General features: G+C 36.9%; 1 protein-coding gene across 2 annotated transcripts in view; it reads left to right on the top strand.

The window, feature by feature from the left end:
* Positions 1–1,080: 1,080 nt before the first annotated feature.
* The window catches only part of LOC102227354 (voltage-dependent calcium channel subunit alpha-2/delta-2-like), a 38,962-nt gene continuing 18,244 nt past the window's right edge, over positions 1,081–21,798 (top strand). The window contains exons 1-5 of one of the 2 annotated variants that reach the window (XM_005807297.2): positions 1,081–1,526; positions 11,344–11,425; positions 18,185–18,301; positions 18,630–18,689; positions 21,229–21,273. In XM_005807297.2, coding sequence (XP_005807354.1) covers positions 1,411–1,526; positions 11,344–11,425; positions 18,185–18,301; positions 18,630–18,689; positions 21,229–21,273 — 420 coding nt within the window. In that variant the 5' untranslated portion in view covers positions 1,081–1,410. The remainder of the gene's footprint in view (positions 1,527–11,343; positions 11,426–18,184; positions 18,302–18,629; positions 18,690–21,228; positions 21,274–21,798) is intronic. The other variant, XM_005807299.2, reaches the window with a different exon arrangement.

The raw sequence follows: 21,798 nt of genomic DNA, 5'->3' as shown, positions 1-21,798 counted from the left end.
AAAAACTTGAAAATGAAAAGGAATTAAAATTTTTTTTTTAAATAATTAATGTAAAAATGAATGTAAACCACCTACAAATATAAATATTTGTTGTTCATGTTTAAACACTGTTTTTTCTCAGATGTAATGATTGTTTTATAGGTGAAAGAAATTAACATTAAATGTATTCCTTGTATCACAAGAAGACATTTTCAGAGTACATGGGGTGTATTCAGTACCACCAAAGAGCCACGTCTATTAATATAAACAATTGAGAGTTAATTGTTCATTTAATGGGAAACCAGTGAAGAAACTTTAGAACTGCAGCTAAGTTACACTCAGTGTAAATGTAAACCAAAAGACCAAAAGAGATTAAATTGTAGCTACAATCTTCTTGCAAAATAAATGTTGAAATCTGTCTTTTGGACAGCCAGGATCTGAGATCAATGAAGCAATGACACATATGATTTTTTTTTTGTCATTGTGTTTCGGAAGCAAAGTGTGAAACTGTGAACAATTTTCAAAAGGCTTCCATCCATCCATCCATCCATCCATCCATCCATCCATCCATCCATCCATCCATCCATCCATCCATCCATCCATCCATCCACTTGATCATAGTCCATTCATCCCGGGGAGAGAAAGGCCAAAAATTGAGTATAAACAAATATTGTGAAATTGCTCTGAGCCGGCATTAATCTTTATTCAGCATGTTTTAAAAAACCCATTTGATTATTTTATTTTCTTCCACAACACAACAATTTCACGTCCTAAAAAATGATCTGTAAATTATATGCAGATTTATAGGTTTCTCTGGTTTGCACGTTTGTATTCAAACAGTTGCTATTGATTTGCTCATTCATCTCTTTTCATTGTTTAGTGGAAGAAGCGCTGGTGGACATAGATCCAAAAATATAGCAATGACAAATCCCACGTGGCTCTGCGGAGATAAATAAAGCCAAACTAGATGCTGCTGCTGCTCTGTTGCCTGGTGAGCGTGAGCGCGCACGGGTGAGGGAGAAACAGAGAGGAGAGCGAGCTGTCGTGAACGCGCCAGCCTGTGTGTTGGTTGGCGTGTTTGCGCGTGTGCGTGTGTGTGTGAGAGAGAGAGAGAGAGAGAAGGAGAGCGTGTGTGTGAGTGGGAGCAGAAGCAGAGACTCTGCAGTGTCTTGGCAGCTGCAGCAGTGCATCTCCCACCGCCGTCCACGATGCCTCCACGGATGATACCCGCCTCCTCCGCCTTCACCTGACCGCAGAAACCGATATGAAGTCGTCGGGAAACTGATCCGGACGTTCACACCTGCTCGCTGTCTGTATGCCCCCCACCTCCTTCCCTTCCGACACCCCCAGGAGTCAGTCAGGAGAGCTTCATCCGCGCACCCAAAGCCATTTGGCGAGAATTTTATTTTATTGTATTTTTTTTAATGGAAAATGGCGATAGGAAAAAAATCTCGCAGCATCGTCTGCTTAGTATCAGTCCAAGTCCTCCTGATTTTCAGCGCATCGTGGCCTGGAGCAGAGGGTCTTACATTCCCACAGCAATACACGTAAGTAAACCTGACTGAAAAAGGCAGCGTCTGATATGAGACAACTTTGAGCTTCACCACTCAAGAGATGTAACTCTGTCACTCTTTTCGTTTTCTGCTGTTACATAATTGTATGGTGTGCTGTTGGTGACTTCCACTAATGTACACGCAGTGCTCTGAAAGGTGTTGTCCACACTGTGGCTCAGCATACAGCAGAGATCTTTAAGCACCATTGGCAGGAATGTGTGAGCAACAAGATGCCAGGCATGCAGACAAACCTCATAAAGTCGGTTTATTAAGTTTGATCTAGTTTAGTTTAATCTTTCCCATGATTTATTTTCCTTATTACCATTTGATGAGAGATAGCTTTGATTATTGGCTGATCTGAAGCTCTTCTGGCATTTAACCTTCTGCTAGAGTTTAAAATATCCCTGATAAATCCATTTTAGTTAAGTCTGGGAGATGTTTTGATCGATTTAGATTCCGAGACAAAACTTCGATTTTGTACAGCTGTAAAACTTAAAAAGAAATATGGAAAACAAATTTTTCATTATATTGCTTGATCTAAAAGCTTTTCGATGCTCAAGAACGATGTAATTTTCCTCCCCTCTTCCTGCTGAAAACTGCTCCCAGAAGACCATTCCTCTGTTTTCTTCCCTTTTTTTTGTGTGCCAAAAGTCAACCTCGGCTCTTCGTTCCCAACCTTTATCTCATCACCGTTGAGTACAGCTGGGGGCTCGCTTTGGACCGCAGTTCTCTGTCGGCCCTCCTCCAGGCTCAACAATCGGGCAGCTCTGGGGAGAGGAAATGAGCAGATGGTCAACTCATCTTCAGGGTTCATGGTGAAGGATTTCTGGCCAATCACAACTGGAGATCCAAAGTGTATTTACCAATTAGAACAGGGGGCTGTAAATCCTGGGGTTGTTGGCGACTGACAGTGTGTGTGAGAGAGTTTTATGATGAATTAGGGTGTTGGAAATAGTGTGTAGTCACGGCTTTCTCTTCCTCCTCCACTTGCTTGTGATGGTTTTTCTGCTGAGTGCTCTAAAACAGCTACATTGCCCTGCACCCAGGGTGTCCTCATGTAAGCTAAATGAAACAGAGCTGCTTCTCTGAAGATCCACTACTGAGTATATCTTTGCAGATAGATAGATAGATAGATAGATAGATAGATAGATAGATAGATAGATAGACAGACAGACAGACAGACAGACAGACAGACAGACAGACAGACAGACAGACAGACAGACAGACAGACAGACAGACAGACGGAGCAAGCTGTGACTTTATTTTTAGGGTTGTGCTGTGGAAGGTGAACCTCTGCCCCAATTTACAATATGCTGACTACTCCCAAGACTGCCTTGTAGAGCATCTGTCTTCCCAGTAGCTCTGACCAGATTCTGCTAGTCAGAGACCAGTGGACTTCTTCACTCACTCTTTCAGAAGCCAGAGTTGCTGAGTGCAATAATATTTCTGAACAACTTTCTATTAAACCGGCTGCTGTGCTTCTTGGTCTTCATGATGCTGTTTGTTCATTAATGTTCTCTGGTAAACCAGTAAGGAATTCAGTTTGATACTGGGATTAGGTGGACACTGAATAGTTATGTGACTCCTGAGGGGCTATAGTTTATTTGAGGGCATTAGTGGACACCACTTTCTTCATGTTTTTGTTTGCTAAAAAATGTTAAAAGGAAGCCATCTCTTCCTTCTTCATAATTATGCACTTTGTGTTGGTCTATTATATAAATTCCCTATAAAATACTTTTAGGTTGGAAGGTGTAGCATAAAGTGTGAAAAAGGCATATGAATATTTTTGAATTAATGTGGTAATAATGAGATTTAGAAATTGTTTATGTGTGACCTATTTTTCAATATTATATTTTATACTGTAAAATGAAAATGACAGACAATATACTCATTTGCATTAATTAAAAAAATGTATTTTATAATATTGTTAAAACTATACATAGTAATGTACTAATCTGCTAAGCCTCATTAGGAGTTGTTGTGACTCAGGTATTGAGTGGTTGTTCCAATAATTGCAAGGCAGGAGCTTTTTGTTGAAATCAGATGCTTTAATTAGAATTAATTAGTCGGGATACCAGGATTTAATACATTTTCTTAATCTGGTGGAAGTGTGACATTTAGTTCCTATGTCCCTCAAGCCCGAGGTAAGCAGCACATTAGAAACAAAAAGTGACTGTTTTTTTTAGAGTGGGCCACTTCTAAAAAAGTCATTGCAACAAACACTATGAACAATACAAACAAGATTCAAAACTCCTATCTTTTGTGTTCTGGAGTGGAGATAAGGATTCCTCATTAATGATAATGACTGTGAGCTGTAGTGAGATTACGGTGCTGTTGAAAGACAGTCTGGAGAGATAGAAGTATGCGCTGAAAAGAAGAATTAAGGAAGTCAATAAAAGCAAGAAAAATATATTTATGTTTGAATTAGTGTGTGAAGTTCAAGGATTTTAATTATTGAAAGTGGATGAGTTCAAGTACTTGAGGTCGGCCATCCAAAACAAAAGGTACTTCACAAAAAAGGTAGAAGAGAAGAATCCAAACAGGCTAAAAGAATTAATGGTTGCATGTCAGAGATAATTTATTAAAGAAAGATAGGAGCATCAGTGGAAGAATAAGTTCACAAAATGATAGTCATATTTGCTATGACATATGACAAACCTGGAGTGAGGATGCACCGGTCCACTTTTTTCACTTTTGATACTGATACAGATACCTGAGGTTTAGTATCGTCTGATATCGATCAAATACAGAGAAACAGTGCAGTGAAGCAAAATGCACAGGATGAAAAACACAGAGAGAGATCTTATGATATTCTGGATAAAGGAATAGGTTTCTGCTAGAGTCAGAAAAGAGAAAGACCATCTGCAGGGGTTGGTTTGAAAAAGCATTATGCTCATCTAATAACTTATAATAATAATAATTTCCCAAAATATTAGAAACCCAAATGCCAGACATAGCTGGAGGTAGGGCTTCTTCTGTCTGATTATTAAAATGCATTTACAATATGAACTAAAATTATGTTACATTTACAAATGAGTTTTACAGTCATGTTCAGATGAAAAATGCCAGTGTACAAACTGGCATAAATAAAATATAGGTGACATTTTAACAGATAAAAACATTTACATAAAGTAATTATTTTTTGTAGAAGTTAATCGGCCGCAAGATGTTGTCATAAGGCACAGAGTGCCTCTTATGCACTCTGTGTCTCTTATGCAAGACTCAACACAGTGGGATAAATTCACAAAGGCAGAGACAAGTCCAAAAATACAAGCTGGGTCACAATGACTTGAGCACAGCGTTAGGATTACAACAAAGAATTTGAGATGAAGATGAACTGCTAAGTGTGAGTTGGCAGATTAAGGAATAAATATCTGTTTATTCTGGTTTCTATAACTGGTTTCTATCTATCTAATATCTATAAATATTTTATCTTGTAACCAGGTTGCTATGTATTGCAAATTTTTTGCTCAGGTCCCTCTTGAAAATGAGATCTAGATCTCAACGGTGTTTACCTGGTTAAATAAAGGAATATATAAATAGACAAACAAAGGAAGACAATGAGACACTGGTGGGTATCATTAGGGTATGGAAGAGCCTGATAACAAGTGGGAATTACAGGAGGTGAAGAACAAGACAGCAAATTAGTGCCAAAATCAAACAGGAAGTTCCAAAAGAAAACAAAACCAGACACAACTGCAAAACACGTCAGCAACACAGCTAGACATGACAGATGTGTATTACTGATTCAGTTTTACTTGAGTATAGGGTTTACCTCCATTCTCAAAGTTATGGTATTGGAAGAAAATATAGATTAAAATAAAATTGAAAACTGTAACTTTCATTTATTGATGTTATTGTTGAATAAGACCAAATAAAAGCCAATAAAGCTAAAAGTACCAGAGGATCTGTCACTAACAGTAAGCAACAACAGTTCATGTTGTATTTCATTAACACGTTGGCTTGTGGTGGATGTGGCAATTTGCAAGTTTTCAGAAGGAAAAATCAAATATTACAAACATTCCTGTTGTAAATTTTTAACAGGTAGCACCTGCCTTCAATCATTTCAATGAAATACATCATGAAAAAAAAAAAATCAGCTCCAGCTATGGTGCTTTTGCTCAAAAGAGCCACACATGAGGTCCAGTAACATGTTCTGCCTCAGCCAACTCCATAAAGATTTTCTCTGATTCTCCTCACCAGAGAAAATGTTCAGGGACCAACATCTGTGCGGACAGATGCCTTTTTAATGTCCGAAGTCGGAGGAGAGCACGCAAACAGGTTGGACATGCTAATAAGACAACAGTAGCTTAAAACAAACTCCACAACCAAGCAGAGATGGGCAAAGAAACAAAAACGTTATACTCATGTGAAAGTCGCATTACTACAAAATGTTTTTTTTTTCTTTTTGTTAAGTAGAAATAAGATGTATGCAATAAGAGTAAAAATGTCGTGATCTGTGTTTTTCTGTGTTTATTTCTGAGTTTTCGGTGTCCTTGAGTCTCTTCGTTGTCCTGTCTCCCCTCGATTACTCCCAGGTGTTTCTCGTTCCCTGATTACCTCTTGTGTATTTAGTGTCACCTGTGTGTCTGTGTCTTTGTCGGGTCCTCGTCTCATTTGGCTTGTTCGTATGTGTCGTCTCCGTCAGCTGTCCATTCGTTTCCTCCAGTTGCTACCGGCGTTGAGCCCTGGATTCTGCTCAGCCGTGCCGCCTGGTTGTTGGACTATTGTTGGACTTGTTTCTTCATTAAACCTTCATTTCTCATTTATACCTGGGTGTACCGCGTCTGCCTCACCACCTACACCGCACGGTTCATGACAAAGAAAGTGTTTGGTGAAAAGTATGCATAAGCTAGGATGTTATTACATAATCCTGTAGATAATATATGCATGTGTGAACTGTTCAAACTACTTCTAGGCTTAAGATGTACTGTATTATCTCGCCCTCCAAAGGTCATAGCAGACTCAGCAGCTGCAATGTAACATTAAAATAAGCTTGTGTTTAAGCAAGAAATCACTTTATCATAGAGTGGATAGGTTTGTCTCCATGCCTGGTGCATCGTCTTCTTCTTGCTCGGCTTTTCCCTTCAGAGATCGCCACAGCAAATCATCTGTCTTCATTTAGCCCTGTCCTCTGCATCCTCTGCCCTCACACCAACTAACTTCATGTCTTCTATGCCTGGTGCATGTTTGGCTAAAATGTAGCCAGTGAAGTAGCCAAAAAGCTGCAACCTAGTAAGATTTAATATCACTTACCAAGAAGTAAAAGTGTTCTGCAGTAAAACTGTTCTTAGCAGTATTTTTAAATTTCCCAAATAGTTACTCAAGTAAATGTAATAGAGTAAATTTTTACTCTATTATTATTTTCTTTTATTATTTTTTCTCATTACTTTGTACCTCTTTAACTAAGGTATGCAGAGTACTATCTTTAAACGTATAACACATTGACACAGATGGGCCACAGCAGCAGGAGACCAAACCAGACGTCACAGGAGTCTGAGGGGAAAATGCACACAAGCTAAAGAAAAAGACTGAGAACAGATTGGAAAAATGTTGACTTATCTGATTAGTCTCAGTTTGAGCAATGACATTCAGAGGGTACAGTTAAAATGTTGTTTAACAACATGAACACATGAAGCAATCTGGCTCTCTATCAACATTTCAAGCTTCTTCTGGTGATGCAATTGTATTGGAAATATTTTATTTGCAGACTTCGGGCCCTGTAGTACCAACTCTGTAGCATATAAACTTCATAGCCTACCTGAGTTTTGTCCACCCCTTTAAGACTGCAGTGCACCCATTTTCTTATGGCTGTTTCACAAAGCTCAAATCATCTTTAACTGGTTTCTTGAACATAATAAGCTCACTTTACTCTCAGTCTGTTAGAGTACCTTTGAGATGCAGTGGAGTGGGAGATTTATACCATGGATATGCAGCTGGCAAATTATTCTCACACCTTTCAGTCTATGCCATCTAGAATTAATGCAGTTCTGAAGGGAAAATGAGGTCCAACCCAGTACTAACCTGCACAGTTAATAAATTAAATAATAGCATACATAATAAAATGGCTGATCAGGGTATATGTTCACACTGTATGACTGCAAAACAACGTTGGTATGAGATCTTGTGCTAATATGAGTTCTCTATGTGACTCACATGTATTCTGTAATTCACATTTTGCATGCTGAGAGGCATATCAAAAGTGTAGCCCAGGGGCAATTGCAGCTTTAAAGTCTGGCTTCTTTCTTAAATCTATTATTTATTACCCATCATTGAACTGTTCATTTTTATGTAACTCTTGTAGTTCAAAATATTGTCAGGAGCCACTGTTGGCCCCTGGGCTTTTATGCATTTTAAATCAAGCTCTCACTCCATAATGTGAACACCTCTTTGCAGTGTGACATGGAGTAGACCTACAGTTCTGCTCGCATGTCTTTTAATGAGCATCGCAACTAAAAATAACAGCATTATCATAAAATGTTTAAAAGCTGATCAGAGAGGTTTCACAGATGTCTGGATGTGGATTAGAAAACAGTCACTCATTTATTATTTATTGAATGTTTTGATTTGATAAGCTAGTGTGGGCTGCACTTTCTTTGATCAACACTTAACAACTAAACCTCATTATAACTGGGATGTATTTTTTAAGTGTTATCCAGAAAATATTCAGAGTTTTGCTTCAGATTGTGTTGCGAGGTGAAGGGAATGGTTTCTGCTGCAGATCTTTTAGAGCATTTCTTGTTATTTTTCTCCTGCTGCCTCAATCGCCTCAAGCTGAAGATCATTTCACTTTTAAATCGTGCACTGCACAGACATTCAGCTGCATTTTCACAATGAGCACTGAGCGAGATAGAGTTAAAAAATCCTAGCTTGAGTTTCACGTTGCTCTCCTATTTTTGTCCTTTTTCACAAAGAATGTAACAAAAAATGTACACTGTAATAGAGCAAGTCTATTCATGATCAGATCTGAACTTTGTATTGCTGTTCAGCTAGAATAGAAAATGAGAGGAGGAATGATTTGTAACATTCAAAAGGCCGTCTCTTTCTATGGAGTTAGGCAGCAGAGAGAAGATTTGTGCCTCGTCTGACAGTAGGAACAAGTCCAGCAAGGCATTAATCCGTTATGTTGTCTTGTAACTCTGCTCCAAGCTGTCTGACTGATAATGAATCCACTCTCTGGGCACTTAAAGCAGCCAGCGTGATTCTCTGGCCATGCAGCTGCGCTTCCTGACCGAACTATCATAAAGTAAAAAGCTCAACTATGTTCAATTCTTAGTTAGGAAATAAAGGTCAAAACCGTGGAAGAGACCAAAATTAGAAGGAGTTCTTCACCTGTACTGATGCAGGATCCAACATTCTCCATAATTGTGTTTTGTTGAGGACAGAATGACAGAGCCTGTCTTTTAAAATGTCTTTTAATGTTCTTGGCTCACACCTCAAGTTGATGTTAATTATAAAAGACGTGATTTCTTACACGGCAGGATTGTTCTGATTTGATGTGTAAAATGTGTGGGTTGCATTGAAATGGCAGACCACTGTAAGAAGTGCTTGTGTTCCTGCCTTATACATTAAGACAGCACAAATGAGCTGTGTGTATAAACTAAATGAGAGAGAATTTACTAAGTATTTTATGACTTTTATGTGTTACGTGTTTACAGATCCATGTTTGAAAAGTTTGAAATGGAATTTCTTTCATACCCTTGCCCAAACCTTAGCTACCTTTTCCTGCAAATGCAGTTGCAAATATTTTGATTCTTGTCTTTTAAAGCTTTGCTCCCAGAGAGTGACATTTTTTCTTGGTTTGTTTGCAATCTTTCCACAGATATTTAGTAGGATTTAGTTTAATACTTTGACTAGACCATTCTAACACAAATACATTTTGTTCTATGTCATTCCATGTTGGCTCTAGCTATACTCTCTTTCATATGGTCTACCAGTTGTGCTTATATTGCTTACAGCTTGTCCAAAATACAATGCCGGTCTATTAACAAACATCATAAGATGTGCGACCTGTTTTACAATTTTTATACTGGCTTCCTGTTATATACCAAGTTAAAGAAGTGTTTGTTCCGAGAGGCTTGTAATGTATTATTATTATTATAATTATTATTATTTTTATTTTTGTTAGAAAATTTCAATTTCTTTTATCATTTTGTTTTCTGTGAACCGTTTCAGTGCTATGATATTTACTGGTCTCATTTGGATATTTTAAAGCACTTTATAAATCAATAAATTATTGAAGATGCTCAGTGTTGTTGCAAATGTACTGAATTTAGACAGTGCTTTTGTAGTCCTACTGACTAATTAAAGCACTTTACACTAGAGCCACATTTACCCAGTCATAATTGCTAACACATGCCCACGCCCGCACATACACATTCATACAGTAGACAACTTAGCATTAGGGACACATAAACATGCTACAGAGTCAAGCAGCATTTCAATGGCAAGACGTCTACACTGCCTACCGAACCACAGTCGTCCCAGTTGCAAGCTCAACATTTGTGTTACTTTTGTCCATAGAAAAATAAATTGGCTTTCCACAACTATAGATTACCGAAATAGCACTCTAGGAATGGATGTCACATTGCCAGGGTGAGTCACAGGTTGGGCTTCACTTTTTCTGATAGGTTGGCAGACTATATGTATGGTGCTGCCAGTATTTTCAGACTTGTGGGGTGCCATGTGGCATTTAATGAGAAATATTTTCCATCTGGACGCCATAGAGGTATAACTGGGTGGGTGTTGCGGTGTATGTTGTGCTTGTGAGATGTTCATGAGTCTTTACAAGACCCTAGTGCAACCAATCACTGGTTGGTTACCTGAGGCAGTTGAGCTTTTTTCATCATGGGTTTGTATAGTGTGCTGATGAGTAGCCAATTTATGAGTAAACTACTCAAACCTCAACAATTTCAGAGTATATTTTGCATGCAAACATTCACAAGGTTTGATTTAGAGTGGTCAATGAAACTAATATGCTTGCTTTACTACTCTGAGAAAACATACATGCAAACTCCTCAAATCCATGACTTCCTACCAAATACTTCACTGTAATTTTTTACACCAATGAATTTCTGTTTTAGATCATGTTCTGCATGCAAATTCGTAAAGGAGTAAAGACAGTGTTATGAAGTTTATATCTGTTTCATATTAAGGTGAATCTGTAGGGCATGTTAAGTTTTGAGTTGCTGTGTATGTCAGAAATCCTCTCTGATTTGCCAAACTGAAATCTCTGTCTTTACGTTTTTAACAAAAATCCTACTACTCACTGGTAATTCACTCTACCCCTATTTAGTGGGGTTTTACAGAATAACGGTGTAAAAATTCCTTTAAGTTTCTGCTGTTTTCTGACTTGTAATATGGCTTATAAATCAATAATTAATTTTGCTCTCATAAATATTAATTGCTTGTTAATTGTTTCATCAGCAGCAGCTTTATTTATAAAGCACTTTAACACAAGCCACATCTAAAAAGGTTCTCAACATCAGAGATGCTTTAGATAAAAGAAAACATCAGACACAATGACAAAGCAACACATTTATTTATTGCAGCTGCATATTTTTAGTCAATATACCTAATTTGAGACTCTGAAATGGGCTAAAGCATTAAAATCTACTTCCCTGAATGCATTTGCATAGTTTAGATTTGGGTAAATGAAGCACATTTAAAAAATGTGTCTGTACATCAGTCATCATGTGTAACTGCTTCTTCTGATCCATCTCTTGTCATTCCTGAGAGCCACCAACACACATGTATCCAGTTAATCAGTTTTTTTGCAGTGTGAAAGTCAGCGTCTGATGTTTATCCACAGGATAATGCACTGGGCCAGGCGGATCCAGCAGGAGATTGACAGAGCCTTTCAGCACATCACTGGAGTTCAGCAGCTGAAAGGGGTGAGTGTGTGTGGTTTGGATTCTTACTCATTACTGAGCAGCATAAACTCAGCACAACCGTGAATCCATTAAGCTCCAGAGCTGCATCTAAATAGCTGCATTAAATACAAAAAAACAATTACATTCTTACTTATTTATTTATTGTTTTCTTGAGTGTATTTCTAGCCCATCTTACAGAGCCACTATCGGCCAGTTGCAACAACTTTCTTTTAAATCTATGGTAGTCTTACATTTCTCGTCAATAGCTTGAATATTTTAGCCACATCTTGGCTATACCACCAAGATGTGGTGGTATAGCCAAATCTTGCTGATATGTTGTTTATTGTTTTCAGTAATTACCACTCTTGAACACATTTATGCAACGCTATAGTGATGCCTGGACACACGCCTACAGTGGTTAGATTTAGAATATTCGGCACTATCCTTCATGATGTTTTGAGCTTATTAACTCCTACAGTCAAGCTTAGCAATTCAGACATTTTCTTCTGGAAGCCCCCATCAGAAGTATCTATTTAACATCTGCATGTAATGCATGTTGACATTGCATTATAGTAACCCGATTTCTAAACCTTCTTACCCTCTAAATTTATTTCCATATCAGCTTTTAATGGTGTTAACTACGAGCCATTTCCTGGAAATTAGACAGCTTTAGTAGCTTATAAAATGACCACAACCCAGAATATGATTGTTATGGATCTTTCCAGCTATGTTGGGACATCAGTGACTTTTTGCTTCAAGACTAGTTTAAATTTAGGATTTGGAAAATACTCCCGTGTCCATTGAAGAATAAAAAAAAGACAAAGAATGGGTTAAAACATTCTAATGCTTTAATTTAACACCACCACAACATCACATAGATCGTGGATGAACCTGCAGGACTTTTGAGAGTTCGCCATGTAGCATCATCTTGTTTGTAGTAATAGTTTCACAACTGATTTTAATATGCATACAACTCCTGTGATTATATTGTGGTGGTTCAATAAGATGGGAGCATATTTGGGAATACATAACAGTAGTTTTGGCTTTTCCATGGTATATGTCCAACCAAGTTGGTTTAGTCATCACAGAATAAGAAACAGTAGTTGCCCCATTGGCCTCATGCCAGGTTTACAGTCTCTTCATGTTCGCACTGGGGTAGCAACACTCAGCCACCGAATTTACTGTAATGTTTTTGGCACTTCAACTTCTAGGAACACCAATTCCTGCCACTACTCTGGCTGCAACAAGACAGTCTCTTCAAGCAGCTGAAGCATACAGCTTCAGCTAAGACAGTCTCTTCAAGCAGCTGAAGCATACAATAGATCCTCTCGTACAAAGGAAGCAAATATTCCATATGCATGTCTCTTGAATATAGGGATCTTTGCATCAGTATCTGTAGCCAGTGGGATAAGAAGTAATAAGCACTGTAATATTTTATGGTTGTAGAAGGGCTCACAAAGCTATGGTAAACTTGTTGTTGACCATAGCTGATTTTATATGTGTAGGAAATGTTGTATCCTCTAAATTATAAGCTTTCAAAGTGTAGTCTGAATTTTATCTAGATATTAAGTTAATCTTTGGAGGAATAATAACATATCTGTCCTCAAATCTGTTTTCTCTCCAAAGGATAATAAAATAACACAAATCCTGTCTATCTTTGTAGTTAAAGCATTATTTAAAAATAATAGTCGGGAAAATGGTCCAAGCTGTGCGGGAAATACATTTCCTATTTTTATTTTTTATTTTTTTACTATAAAACTGCAGCAGAAGTCCCAGCTGGTGCTTACTCAGTTATTTAACATTTGCTGTATTTCACCTGATGGCGATGGTGGGGGTAGTTAAGAAGAAATGCCAACAAACAGAATCAGAGATCATATGCAGGAGGCCAGAGAGCCGTGCTCTGGAGAGATGTGTGGGGGCGTTGCCTCAGCGGAGAGCATCGCCACGAGTCCTTTCTGTTTGTGTCACTGGAGAGCAGATGGTCAGCCTGCAGTAAGGCCTTGATGTGACACTCGCTTCTTCATTAAGTCCTCATTAATCTCTGCTTGCGTCTGAAATACGCTGAATATTTTGAAGAAAATCCTTATCCTGGCTTAAGCAGTGTTTCAAATAAAACACACACACACACATCCACACACGGAACACCAGGAATAAAACATTGAATCCTGTGTTTGAGCCACCCACTCCCGCTATATTTATATATAATATATTTAGCTGCCAATATCCATCTCAGCTAAAAGTAGCTAGTAAATTATTAAAAAGATGTAATGAAACTATATTTAATACAAGTGTCCTTTATAATCTAAAAACTTCAGTGAGAAAATTGTCATCGTGAAGTACTCTATGCTATGTAGTATGCTAACCATGCAAAAAAAATTTTGCCACTGGCTAATGTCACTTTGCTAAATTCCTACATCCTACAAGATTAGTGGCTTACTGAGGTAACTTCATGTATAGTTTGGGATTTTCATTATCAGAAAGCTGGTTGATAATTTACATAGGTCTGTCACCATAGTAACTGATGCTGGAGACATAACTGGCTCTGTGGCAGGGATTGTTTTCTCAAAAATGTGTTTCTGTTAGAAGCTTGTAGATCAGAAACTACTGTGAAATATTTGGTTTATGGACTACAAGATGCAACAGACTGGCAACCTGTCCAGGGTGACCCCGCCTCTCTCCCCGAACGCTAGCTGGAGATAGGAACCAGCATCTCCCGACCCCACTAGGGACAAGGGTGTTAGAAAATGGATGGATGGACTACAAGATTTACAAGTTATTTATCCAGCAGCAGAGATGCAGAGAGAATCATAAATTACAAAGCAAATGACCTCATACAGAAAATGTTTACATCCACCTTGATATTTTAATAGTTGTTTACAATCACTAGCCAACCATTACATGTTTAATATTATGTTTTACAGTATACATTACAGTAGAGATATTTCTTCTGTTTTTTTGTTCAGAACGTGTCTTTGCAGCAGAAAAATCTTTATTTGGCTCAGTATCAAGACGAGATGCCTTCTCAAACCTTTTGTTGTCTATATCAAATGTCTTAAAGAGTAAAGGCTTTTAAATGTCGTAGTAAAAAAAGCACAACCCCTTTATATTCTCAGATTTCTATGTATTTTATAGATATGTTGAGTTTTAGGGAGTGTAACTTATTTGTCTTCGTTCAGTAAGTGAGATGTATAATCTATGTTGTGTGGTTTTGCACATTTGAGGCACATTTATTTATATTTATATAGAGAGTACACTTTTATATAAATATATATTTTTTGTGTACTTCGGTGTAGAAGTGATTGCAACATTTGGTGCTTACTGTTGCAGCACCCTCTTTGCAACGTCTCATAAAATACTCAAAGCAAAAATTTCAAACTGCTGAGAAATTAGTGTATGTTAGAATCAGGATTGGTGCTTTCAAATTTTTTCTGATTCCATGAGTATACCAAGTATTCATTCTTCTGCAACCATTATTTTTATCATCTTATGACGAGAATCTGTTATGGAACTGCAGATATGTCTTGATAACATCATCGTAGGTTTTCTTTCTGTCACATCCATCCTCGGCCTCGCTCATTAATATATGCTCCACAGAACCGAGTTCTCCACAGATGGCACACAGTTCACAGAGACTTCCTGTTCATTACTGCATGTTCCCATCTTTGTTTCATGGGCCAGTAAAGCATCTGGTCAGCACAGAAACTTGAGGAATGCCTTGCAGTCGGTATTGGGAATTCAATCATTGAAAAAAAAAAAAAAAAAACTAAAAAAAAACTTTCACAATCTGGCAATTCCATCCATAAGCTCCTCTCGTCCCACTCTCTTTCTGCGTGACACGTTGTCATCTTCCCTCTGACAGTTTTCCTCGTGAGGTTGAGAGACTGATGACCTCAAACCAACAACCTATTCAGGGAGATGCTGGAAATATCCCGTCATTTTTACAAATATGTCACAAGCTCCCTCTTATTGCAAACGCTGTGTGAACATTTATTTAGAATACTGTCGAATATTCAGGACAAAGTGTAGATCTTTGTCAGGGTTTTTTTTAAGAGCATTGTTACTACTGTTTTTTACTATTGGTAAAATTATTAATGCTGATAATTAATGCAAAAAAGAGAACCAGCATAATACATTCATGATATATAACTTCACCTAAAAATGTATGCATCAGGAATTATTACTGATTAAAAGTATACTGCAAATATACTTTTAAATTGAGATAATTAAAAAAAACTCTCATCTTTGTTCATGGATTACTGGAGTTATTCAATTATTAATCCTAAATTGATTTGGAGTTTAATGGATGGAGTTTAATTTCAACCAAAGCCAAAGGTAGAAGATATATCTGTAATTCCTGCATGTCTTCTGGTCACTCATAAAATCCTCTCTGCGGAAAGTAATTATGATTAGTACTTTGTGGAGATAGCTGGGATGTAATTACAGTAATATAAATTTAACTGATGTATTTCATAGTGCGGTTTAAGAACAGCATTAAAACAAGATATCTTTGCAATGGATGGATTAGAAATTCATAGTACATTGCAAAACTATTCATACCAACTAAGAGTTTAATGTATTGTATTGATATTTTATAAATAAACACAAACTAGCACATAATTATGAAGAGGAAGAAAAATGAGAGACGGTTTTAAAAATTAAAAGGTATTTGCATTCAGCTGCATTACTCTGATACTCATGCGTAAGTAGTTGTTGACAAATTAGTACATAGAGTGCATCTGTGTGTAATTTGATATCAGTATAAATATATCTGCATTGTAAAGGCCTCTGAGGTTTGCTAGAGAACATTAGTGAACTAAAGAAACATGCATTCACAAGCAGTTTAAAAAACATATATTTGTGTTTTTTCTAGCAATAAAATGATGTCCAGATGGATAAGATCTTAGTATACGAGGCTTTTTTGGACTTTAGAGTTGAAATATTTTTTCACTCAAATCTATTTCACAACATAACACAGATAGTGTGTAAAAAGGAGTGTCACACTTTTAAAAGTGTGTAAAAAAGAGTAAATATTCATAAATAAAAAAAAACATATTAAAATTTGAACTGAGCAACAAAGCTGTTTCTCCATGTACTCTGCACTCTGTCATAAAAAGAGCTTTGCTTCTGCTAATTAATGAGAAATGCAACTTAGGCTACTGTCAAAATTATTCTCACTTTGGTGTTTGGATAAATATCTATATTGGTCATCCCTCTATCTCAGCAAAACACATACACAGGACATAACGCTTTTGGAAGGTGCTGCTAAACTTTCACCATATAATTACTGCATTCAAAACAATCTAAGTTAAGGTTTGTGACACAAACTATAAGCTCATGGTCATTTAGAAGAAGATACAGAATATTGCATCATTGTAAACCAGCTTTAAAAACGGATTAGGGTTTGTTATAAAGGTGCATGTATTGATGTTGGCCTTTGCACTTTTTTTCCCTTCAAACACTTTCAACTGTACATAGAAAACCAGGTCTGCCACCTTTTTTACCATACAGATTCATCAAAAGAAAATCCTGCAGCTTGTGGAAGGACTCGTCTTGCTAGAGTTCACCTGGTACTTTCATTGTTTAGATCTCTGATGATGAGATGTCTGCTATGATGCAGCTTTTTTGTGTTTGTTGTGACCAACAAAAGCCGAGGTCTTTGACAAGGTACTGCTTGTGAGTGTAAAACTGCATGTTTGGTCAGTCAGCTTATTGCTTAGCTGTTCAAAGCTTTCTTTTCTGCACGTCCTTGGATTTTGAAGAGGAGAAGGAACATCCTCAGATCCTGTGATTGAAAACGGTTAAGGCCAAGTTGTTTATAAAGAGGCTACTCATCAGTATTAGCACTCTGACATTGAATTAGCATGCTGCAAATGGCCTCATAAAGATCCACACATAAAACCACTAAGCTGAAACATCTGCTCAGTTGACTTGCTTTTATCACAAAAATGTATTTCAGTTTAGTCATAATGTATAATATTAATTTTAAATAAAATTATGAAAAAACGTTACGATATCTAACACTATTTAATTCAAAAGCCAAAGGGACGTTATGGGGGTTTGAAAGCATCTAAAAATGTTGAGATAATGAGCAACTCTTACATTTATATGTAAAATATTCTACAAAACCCCAGTGGACAATGCGTGACACCACCAAGCTTTAATAAGAAGACTGCATTAGCAGCCGTCGGGTTTGGCCAGAAGCTGTCATCCAGTATGAAAAGCTGAACTGCAAAAGTCTGTAAAAAGAAAGGTCAGTGCTATAAATATTGATGCTTTGGTTAAGCTTGATATATTTCTCACCTTTATTTAATTATTTAACTTTAATCTTCCACAGAAGCATCAGACAAAAAGATTTAATGACACAGAAGCATTTATGTTGGTTTTCTTCTGTTTCTGCATCTGTTTTTTGGTGCTTTAATACTTAATGTTGTTTTTGGTAATCCACCAAGTCTTTCATACATCAAAAAGCCCAAGTTTACCAATGTTGTGGGGAAATCCGTGCACACTCCCTTCCTCCCCTCCGGGGAAATAGTGCTCTTCTTTCGAAACCACTAATCTAATGCATTATAGACTAATCCATCGTGGAAAATAAAACCAGTGTTTGTTTCTGTTGCTCAGAAAATACAGATGGGAAATAAGAATTTTCAAAAATAACTTCATGAATTCTGTAGAGAATTATGAAAAAGCTGTTGTCTACAGAAAATACATTACTTTTGCAGAAATAGACTCCACAGAATAACTCTGACTGGCTGCTGTTGTGTTTGATATTATTATCCATAGATATACAATGAAGAAAGGCGACACTTCAAGCTGGCGAAGAATGAGCCGCGCAGGATTGTGGAAAAGGTGGCTTTGGATATAGAAAAACTCCTGGCAAAGAAGCGTAAAGCACTTGATGTAAGTATACTGTATTGTTCAAACATATGGTTTATGTATTTGTTTTGTTCATGGGTGGAATAATCTCATACAGGACAAGATTATGCAAGTTTGAACACAAATATGTAACAGTTTTGTGAGAATGTTTTTCTTTCTTGTTTTTTCCCTCTAATTCAATTAATTTGTAGATTATTTTATTTTTTCTCATAAGACTATTTGTAACTAAGGTAGATTGCAAATCAACTCTAGAACAAGAGCATTAATGAACATAAATGTGGTTTCATTGTCAGATTTTTAAGTCAAACATGTTGTTTTGATGATGTGACGTTTCTTTGTCTGAAATGTGTAGCGCTTAGCGAGTGAAGCAGAGCGGCTCCAACGGGAACATCTATGGCAAGATGGACTTAAGGTAAGAACAGAGTTACAGTTTATGAATGTAAGGTTCCTAAATATTGGTCTTTTTGCTGCATTTTCTGATCTCCTCATAAGAAACATATTTTTGCTCAATAAAGAAGATTGTGTATTGAGCTTCCTCCTTAAGGTAGCTGGGCTTGACCTTAGAAATAGGACATAGAGCTGCTTACAGATGGATGAATGGATGGATCAACCAAACTATTCTAGGTTTTTAATGTATTGTTATCACATTAACATTGTATGTTGCAAGGAACTGATTGGACTGCAGTAAATTGCAGCTAATTATTAGAAATTATCACAGGTAAGTGACTGCTAAGTGTCATGCTTGGGCTCTGCAGTTTATTTTGTGACACTTCAATGCTGTAAAATGATTTAAAAGGTGGAAAAGTCATTAAGAAAATACATTTAAGTTGTTTTAAAGTCAAAACATGAGCCGTAGGTAAGAAGCAAATTTTATTTAAAAACCTTTTTGTAAAACTGAAAATGATGAATTCATTCCTTTTCCCAGTAGTTGAGCAGACTACTCATTAAATGGTTGAAATGAACCAAAAGCAGAAAGGCATTAAAACTGCTTACTTATTTGCTTCAGTCAAATAGTCAGTGAAAATTCATGAACACCATCATATATCACATGTTTTCCTAATACTGTGGAAGCCTAACTCGTGGTTTTTGCTAGCCTTGAAAAGCCATGGGCTGGAGTGAAGCTCTGACGGTGTAACCTGGAGTAAAACTAACTTTGCTTCATGTTAAATTGCAAACAAAAAATACTTAGAAAAATGTCATTCTTTTCATTTTAACTATTTTATTTATTTCTATCTTGGCTTTGATTAAGAATATGACCAAACAGCTGAATTTGTCTTTCTTGTGACCGAGGGAGTAGCGTAGCAACCTTCCTTCAGCTAGGTGGGCAGCAGGATTGTGGGGCAGCAGCCGATATTTCCTACACTTTGTCTGGCACCTCATTACAAGGATTTTAAATGGCAAAGTGCTATGAGATTTTGTTTGAGGGGCCGAAAGGGGCGACTTTAAAATTTTATTGTTTGACACATTGACACATGTAAATGATCCATCTGAAAATCTACAATTAGCCTTTATGACTTGACTTGATTTCAACTTTTATTACTAAAAGCATACAATAAAAACATAAGAGTACAATAACCTGTCAGTTCTATAAATGTACATTGTATTTTTTTACCTAAGTGAATTTGCAAGCTTCAAGATTTGTTGTCACTGCACTTAAAACAGAAATTTAAGCTTTAAATACAAACATAATGCATCTGAAGGCAACAATTACTTCTCAGTTGAATGATCAAAATTATATAAAAGGAGGCTTTATAGATCATTAAGATTCAGTTTTCTAGTAACCTTTGGGTAGAAATAATGATGGAGTTATTGTAATGCATGAAGAGATCCACAGTAATGTCTAAAAACCAGCAAATGTCTCTGGGGAGATGTTCGATACTCTTGTTCCTCTTGTTTTTGTCTTTGCATAAAGATAGCAGACTGCGAGAGCTGCTGAGTTTGGGTTTGGACCAGACAGTTTGGTAATCAGAAAAAAGCTAAAAATAGGAACACCTCTCAGTAGATGCTGAAGCATGTCGTGCATTTTCAGAAACTCAGACTAACAGATGGTGATGGTCCACACAGCCGGTCCACTGAATCATAACGTGACAGTTCTGAGCAAAAAACAGTTCTGGACAATAAGAGACATTTGGTAGTTACAGCTTTGCAAGCAGAAATAATTATTTCTAATGCCGTCTTTTGTAATCCTACTAATCCTGTTAATTTTAGTTTTTTTAACAACGAGAACATTGCAAGTTCAAAGCTTAATTTTGGCATTAAACAACTTTTTATTTGTACTTGTTAACATTCTTTGATTTGAGTTGTGAGAAGAACGGAGAAGGTTTGTGGATGGACTGACTGGTTCATGGTATCTTGTGGAAAATTAATAAATACATTTTGTTTAGTAAGAAAAGGGTCAACTGAGATCAAGTAGATCAAGAATTTAAGAAAGGATTTAAAGCCAGTGTTAGGTATTTGTTATTACACATTTGTAAATAATTTACATAGCGTTGTGAGTCCGGTACTCACGGACACGGGAATCTCTCCGCTGTATGTAACTATGCTACTAGAGTTACATATGGCTATATATGTAATTGTACAACTTTATGTAACCATAGTTACATATAGTATTTCAAGAATCAAATATATCTTATGATATTGTATTTTGTAGCATGTAGTCATAACTATATTATAAGTCTGGGGTAAAAGAACTTCATCCAAGCTGTGATTTTCCTTTCACTAAGTTCCCTCAATCCACCTGAATGACTCAAGATCAGAAAGGAAAGAGAGGAAAAGTGTTGGAAATATAATTTTCTTGTTCCTATTGTTTGAGTAAAATGTAAGTTAACAATCATTTTTAACCTTTTTTTTTGGTGAATCCAGACTCTCATTTGACAAGTGCATTCATGTGACTGCTCATCCTCATTGCGTTTCACGGCCTTCATCATCTTTCTCCATCTGCTTTCCTGCAGGAGCTTGACATGGCCTACTATGACTCCAAAGCTGATTTGGAATATGTAAGTGCTGGATAAACAAATTCAGTCAAACTGACAAGGATTAAAGGGCTTTCCTTTTCTGTTGTGTTCAAGCTTGTAGTTTACTACTAATTTGCTTCCATGTCTGAAGTTGAGAAATATGTTAAAAAGTTCAAGAGGGGGAAAAAAATGGAGCACAAGGCAGCTGGGAAAACACCAAAAGCTGGTGATGTCACATTCAAAACACCAAACTTGGCAACCAGGAAAAAAAAGTAATGATAACATGACCTCAAGCTCAAATTTGGTGTCATAGAATAAATATTTAGATTTTGATTTAAGTAGAAGGAAGTCTGGATCGGTATTCCTTGTTAACAGTAGATTGAACACCTAACAAACCAGCACCGTACCCAGGGATTTAAAACTGCTCTGTGGAGTGACAAATGATCACTTGTAACAAAAACTGTAATTCAAAATATAAAAGTCTGTCAGCTTTCCGCTAGCCTTGCAATTTCTGCTCCGGTTCCAGCAACATTACCCTGTTGTGTACAGATATAAACATATTCCTTT

The sequence above is a fragment of the Xiphophorus maculatus genome, chromosome 20 (genome assembly GCF_002775205.1).
Source record: "Xiphophorus maculatus strain JP 163 A chromosome 20, X_maculatus-5.0-male, whole genome shotgun sequence".
NCBI lineage: Eukaryota > Metazoa > Chordata > Actinopteri > Cyprinodontiformes > Poeciliidae > Xiphophorus > Xiphophorus maculatus.
The sequence above is the reverse complement of the archived record's forward strand: the minus strand, read 5'-3'. Positions and strand labels throughout refer to the sequence as shown.